The 6130-nt window shown below is 33.5% G+C and overlaps 2 protein-coding genes across 3 annotated transcripts in view; both read left to right on the top strand.

Annotated features, from left to right (window-relative positions):
- The first annotated feature begins 6 nt into the window (after positions 1-6).
- On the top strand, positions 7-4091 carry LOC109543670. 2 transcript variants are annotated; one of them, XM_048670668.1, is made up of 5 exons: positions 7-1008; positions 1093-1361; positions 1446-1518; positions 1840-2494; positions 3590-4091. In XM_048670668.1, the coding sequence occupies exons 1-5, from the start codon at positions 85-87 to the stop codon at positions 4009-4011; spliced, it is 2343 nt and encodes a 780-aa protein (XP_048526625.1). In that variant the 5' UTR covers positions 7-84; the 3' UTR covers positions 4012-4091. The 2 variants fall into 2 exon arrangements, with proteins under 2 accessions (XP_048526625.1, XP_019769053.2); XM_019913494.2 differs by having other exon boundaries at positions 130-205.
- A 96-nt stretch (positions 4092-4187) lies between these two features.
- LOC109543671 (dynactin subunit 5) overlaps positions 4188-6130 on the top strand; it is a gene marked incomplete in the record, with an annotated part of 2852 nt that continues 909 nt past the window's right edge. Inside the window, 4 exon segments of the mRNA XM_048670671.1 lie at positions 4188-4724; positions 4784-4971; positions 5855-5966; positions 6027-6130. Of these exon segments, the coding sequence (XP_048526628.1) occupies positions 4677-4724; positions 4784-4971; positions 5855-5966; positions 6027-6130 (452 nt within the window).

Raw genomic sequence — 6130 nt, 5'->3', positions numbered from 1 at the left:
TGATGTGTAAATATAATATGATTTAATCGTTTAAAACAGTTCAACAAACATACGCATTTCCTTTTTAGAGTAAGCATTTTTAAAATGGATCGGAAGTGTGCTAAATGTGAAAAAACTTACAGCACCGAAGGAAATCTTAGAAAACACATAAGAACAAAACATCCAAATGATCAGTCCATTATACCGAGGAAATATAAAGAAGAGGGTAATTTTCAATATAATTGTACCTGCGGGAAAAACTTTAATCATAAACACCATTTTATCTACCATGTAAAATCCCACGGTTGTGATGTGATTAATCCAGTGCTAACTCCAATGCGAGTTCTTAAAAAATGTCCGATTTGCCCTTATTCTGACTTTTATATAAACAATCTTATGAAGCATTTCGAAGGAAATCATAATATTGTAATTCAAGAACAATTGCTGCAATTTTCTTCAGAAGATCTATTTGATGGTTGGAAATCTGAAACTGAAAAAAAGACAATTTCGTCTTTTGTTAAAAATTATTCCAAAAAATCTTCACTGGGCATAACTACAAAATTCATCTGCAATAGATCTGGAAATTATGTACCGAAAAACACCAAACGACTTAGAATTTTAAAAACTCAGGGAACAAATAAAATAAATGCTTTTTGCCCAGCAAGTATGAAATTAGTCGTTGATAATGAAGGAAAATGCAGTGTTAAATATATTGAAACTCACATAGGACATATAAATGAATTAGGACATGTATTTTTAAGTCCTGTGGAGAGAGCACAAATTGCAGAAAAGATAGCTTTGAAGATTCCTTTCGAAGAAATATTGAATGAAGTACGTGACTCAGTCACAAATTCAAGTTTGAATAGAAGTCATTTATTGACAAGAAAAGATTTGTACAATATAGAGAACTCTTTTAAGCTGCAAACTGATTCCATTCGAAATTCTAATGATTGTGTAAGTGTAAAAGCTTGGATACATGAGTTTATAGAAAAGGATGATATCTATGTATTTTATAAATCACAAGGAATGGTGAGCACAGAGCATTCTCAACTAAAATCTGACGATTTTATGTTAATAATTATGAATCAGCCACAGAGTGATATTTTGTTAAAGTATGGATCTGATGTTATCTGCATAGATGCAACGCATGGGGCGAAAAACTGTAATCTTGAATTAATAACATTGCTGGTACTTGATAACATGAGGCAGGGCTTTCCTTGTGCTTTTTGTATAACCAACAGGACAGATAAAGAAGCCCTACACATCTTTTTTTCATATATACAAAACTGGACTGGCAAAATTTGTCCAAATATTTTTATGAGTGATATGTCTGACGCATTTTACAATGCATGGCTTGAAGTTATGGAGAAACCAAGACTTAGGTATTTATATTATTATTTAATTTGAACTAAAGCTGCTTCAGTACAAAAGCTACTACAATAATGCAAATGGTCATTATGTTCCAGGTTATACTGTACGTGGCATGTGGACCGAGCATGGCGTGAAAATCTTAACAAAATCCGCAATAAGAACATTCGAGTAAGTTTATTACTTCAAGGAAAGTCAAAGATCAATTTTGAGCAGATAATTTACTTAACAGATACTGATTTCTACTTTCTATATTATATACATTATGTATATAATAATCAGTTTAGAATCTAAGTTTAGAAAATAATCGATCAGTTTAGAATCTAAGCTTCATCAGTTGAACATGTGACCTTACGCATGCAGAATATAGGTACTTTATTAGAAAGTTTAACTTCGGACTTAATATTTCAGCTTTCCGAGAATAATTTATGATGACAAACTCTTTTCATTATAGGATTTATAAAATTTATTTCCACTTCCACCCATTTTTAGGTCCTAATCTACAAAAAACTTAGAAGTCTGCTAGAAGAAAAAGATCAGGTGGCATTTTTGGGAATGCTAAATGGATTTTATCAACAGATTTCCACGGAACGTGATACTGAAAAATTTGGAAAATATTTTCTGAATTATATGAAAAATTATGAGTTGTGGGCCTCTTGTCACAGACTTTATACGGTTGTAAATTCTAATATGCACTTGGAATGCATGCATGAAGTCTTTAAAAACATATATTTGAAAGGGAAGACTGTAAGAACACTTGATAAAGTTATTTCAGCCCTGATGAAATTTATCAAAGATAAGCTTTTTGACAGACTTATAACAATAAATAAAGGAAAAATAACTAGTAAATTGAAGGATATAAAGTCTAGACACAAAACTAGTCTTGCTTTGGATGTTAGTTTACTTATTACATCTGATGAAGATTGGACATTTAAATCATCTTCATCTAAAGTGTATTTCATCAATGAAGTTGATACTGATTGTAATTGTCAATTAAGATGCAACTATTGTGATGCATGCATTCATAGGTACTCTTGCACATGTATGGATTCTGCAATAAAATGGATAATGTGCAAACACATCCATTTAGTTTGTATGTTCAGAGCGCAAACTACAAAGCAACAGTCTCTTCTCATTAATGACAACGGTAAGATTGCATTGAATCTTTCACTATTTTAAAAATTACATATACATACTATAAAAAATACATAAGGGTATGAGTATAGGTAGGTATATCAGAGACTTGTCATTTCCTAAAGTGTGTAGGGCATTTCCCGTATTACCCGCATTAATGTAACTACTAAGTCATTTCCTGTACTGTTTGAACTTTTTTAGTAAACCGCCGTAACGGCTTAAACTTGGTTACACTGTTTGCGTGATTTAGCCGATCAGCATAATTACAGTGTTATCTTACTTCCTTTATTCCAAGCCTTTCCCAGTTTTAAGGCGAATAATATTATTACCCCTGCAGACACTGCTGCAAGCATGTCCAATACTTGTTCCTCTGTGTCTGGAACCCGTACATATATTATCGTCTACTATCTTCCTGGAGATCATCTCCAGTGTCTCTAGCCCTTTGTTGGGGTGAGTTCCTACAGCTTCTGCTCTTTTACTGTGGCATTTCCCCAAAGCTAATCGCATATCCGCAAATTTGTGAAAGGAGCTCAAAGTAAGTCACAGTTTGACGAACTATTGTTATTATTGACAAAAGCTATCTACCTATAACTATCTGTTGATGACAAGAAAACCATAATTGCCGCTTTGACTTCAATTCGTCAAAAAATAGCTGAAGAGAACTTTTTTTAATATCAAATATATCAAATATGATAATGGGAAAAACATTGCCGCTTTGGCATTTCATCAAAAATTTGTAGAAGAGAACTTTTCTTGATATCAAAAATTTTCGTAATTTCAAGCAAAGATCGTAATTTTTCTTTTCGAATGCTTAAGTATTGCAATTATAACCAATGAAACATGGGACAATTTCAAAGTAATGCTTAATAACAAAATTGAAATTCGATTTTCAACTGTTAATATCGTCTAGAAATTTTCGAAAAAATGTTTCCAATAATTTTCTCATACTCTCCAAGTGACCCCCTATTACCCCTTAAAAGGAATGACGTCAATTTTGAATCACCCTGTATATAACGTACATGTTATTTCGAGCATCTCGGTTATTCATGCCACTTCATAATGAAATAGATATAATTTTAATTATATACCCACTTAAATATATTTTTAGATGATTTAGCTGGGGAATTAGTGCAGAATAATGAGTTGCAGATGGATGTGAATCCTATTACAGGAACAGCCTTAACGCAACAAAAACAGTCACAAGAACAAATTGAAACAAAACAGTCACAAAAAATGAAAAACAGCTTTTTGACGATTCTAGAAAAAACCAATACGTTAGCTGAGCTTGACATTTTAAAGAAAAAGGCCGCGCCAATAGGGCCAACTGTAGCTGCTGTAAAATCTCTAACAACTTCACCACAAATAGAGAGATCGCAAGTGAAATCAAGGAGCCCACTCAATAAACATGTGTCACAGAGAAAACATTTGTCTACCAAAAAGGAGAGACTCGCTAATGCTGAGAAATTAACTAAACCTTCTGCATCTGAAAGTCAGCAATCGGCCATATATTATGTAGTAACTATTAATTAATACAGTAATTAAATGGTTACAAAACTATTGTTAGCCGAAGTTACTGTTATTATAATAAAGATATAATGATTTTGTTGTTATTAAGTTGTTACGATAGTACGATGTTCCAAAAGTGTTTCTATTAGTTGGAGATCTGTCAAATCGTCCTCCGTCGTACGAACTGACAGATCTCCAACCAATAAAAACACTTTCGTATCAACGGATGCATCTATGGGATGCATGGGACACCGGCTTAAGGCTTAACGTGTTTGAGTTTGAGGAATGACTGAGAATAAGCACTTCTAAGCTGAAGGCTGATCAATTATGTTCATCGTATTAGTTCACAACTATTGTTAAAAAATATTCATTAAATCTGTTAGTAACATTAGTGTAATGGTAATGCATAGGTAACTGAAGAGCTCAGTAGTAATAAGTAATAACTAATCTTGAACTACTGCGCCTGCACTTACAGACATTATTGTATAACCGATTGCCTACTACAACATGGGTAAATTGTGTAAGGCTGCTTCACAGATGTAAGTCATGATCGATCTGCCAGCCAGCTGTTTTAGCGATGTTTACAAAATTTCGTAGTTTCGTACTGTCAAATCATTTAACCTCTTCAAGGATAGTAGTCGGATTTGTATTTTAATAGTTTTTAGTTATACATTAAAAAGAGGTAAATAATGGAATTGGAAAATATTTATTACAATAAGCATGAATACGTGGAAACGGTATGTTTATTGGAGGGCTACTGCCGATAATATATTTGTTTGTAATGTCTAAATTGTAGGCTTCCGGCAACAAAGTTTGCAGACAGACGGTACTTTGTGGCTCTCAAAACATCATCTTGCAAGGCAAAGTGATTATTCAAGCAGATGCTATAATTCGGGGCGATCTCGCAAATGTGAAAACGGGCCGATATTGTATAATAAGTAAAGAAGCTGTCTTAAGGCCACCTTACAAAAAATTTAGTAAAGGGTAGGTGCATATCAAGTTAGCACTATAAGATAAGAGAGAAGTTTGGAAGGTTCTTCTAGTCTAGAAGCCTTCGCGTTTGAAGTTAACAATATGCTTATATTCAAGGTTTCTTCTAGAAATGCGGTTCCCGTCCATTTTTCCCACATTGAAATTCACTAGTTTTCCATAAGATAACAAAGAATGGCCTCTTAAGCCTGTGTCCCATGCATCCGTTCATCATTTATATCTAGAGTACGATGGTACGAAAGTATTTCTATTAGTTGGAGATCTGTCAGTTCGTACGACGGCCGACGAATTGACAGATCTCCAACCAATAGAAACACTTTCGGATCATCGTACCATCGTATAAACATATGCATGGGAGTGGAAGAAATAAAATAAGTTGGAAAAAAATAGAAAATCGGATGGGCCTAAACGAGATGATCGCCGAACACTGTGCCACTATTTTTAGTTTCGACAACTTCCTTTCAAAAGTGGATTTATTTGGTATAATCAATATCTTTGTACGCCCTACGTAGTTTAAAATCAGYTAAAATATTTATARCGTTTTTTCGGAAATTATATTATGCATCGAAGTAGAAAATAGGGGATTCCCAATAAAAGATACAGGAGTTTTCTATTTAATAAAAGGGAGACAGAYGTCATCAAGCGCGTTTGGCTCCTCCTTGTATATATCCATCTGCAACGGTTATATTTTACAATTATCTAAAAGGAGAATTCGAAATTAAAGCAGATGTTTACCTTTTGCTATGTTGTCGAGATCGTATTTATCTCAATATCGAAGTTAGCCCATAATTTATACTATTTCATTTTATATAATATTGTACGGTATCTTACATTTAGTAAACGTAGTTTAAACACTTATCGGTATACATCGTTTTAGGGTAGCATTTTTCCCTCTCAGTATTGGTGATAATGTTTTTATTGGAGAAAAAACATTAATTAATGCTGCACAAATTGGCAGTTATGTTCATATTGGCAAAAATTGTGTTATTGTAAGTAAAGCAACCAAACTACTTGTTGTCAAAGTAGAGGATAAGATCTGATTTTAATAGGGAAGACGATGCATTCTGAGAGATTGCTGTGTCATAGAAGACAATTCCGTTTTGGCTCCTGAAACAGTGGTACCTCCGTTCTCAAGATATGGTGGATCTCCTGC

This window comes from Dendroctonus ponderosae, unplaced genomic scaffold, assembly GCF_020466585.1.
Source record: "Dendroctonus ponderosae isolate FM_Combo_2020 unplaced genomic scaffold, Dpon_F_20191213v2 Dpon_F_20191213_1, whole genome shotgun sequence".
Taxonomy (NCBI): Eukaryota; Metazoa; Arthropoda; class Insecta; order Coleoptera; family Curculionidae; genus Dendroctonus; species Dendroctonus ponderosae.
The sequence above is the reverse complement of the archived record's forward strand: the minus strand, read 5'-3'. Positions and strand labels throughout refer to the sequence as shown.

What these genes read in the sequence shown, in the direction of transcription:
- LOC109543670 (XM_048670668.1), top strand. Translation starts at nt 85, where the DNA reads ATGGATCGGAAGTGTGCTAAATGTGAAAAAACTTACAGCACCGAAGGA. An exon ending in TTTATAAATCACAAGGAATG is followed by an intron (nt 1,009 to 1,092) that starts GTGAGCACAGAG and finishes ATTTTGTTAAAG; the next exon opens with TATGGATCTGATGTTATCTG. An exon ending in TCTTCTCATTAATGACAACG is followed by an intron (nt 2,495 to 3,589) that starts GTAAGATTGCAT and finishes ATATATTTTTAG; the next exon opens with ATGATTTAGCTGGGGAATTA.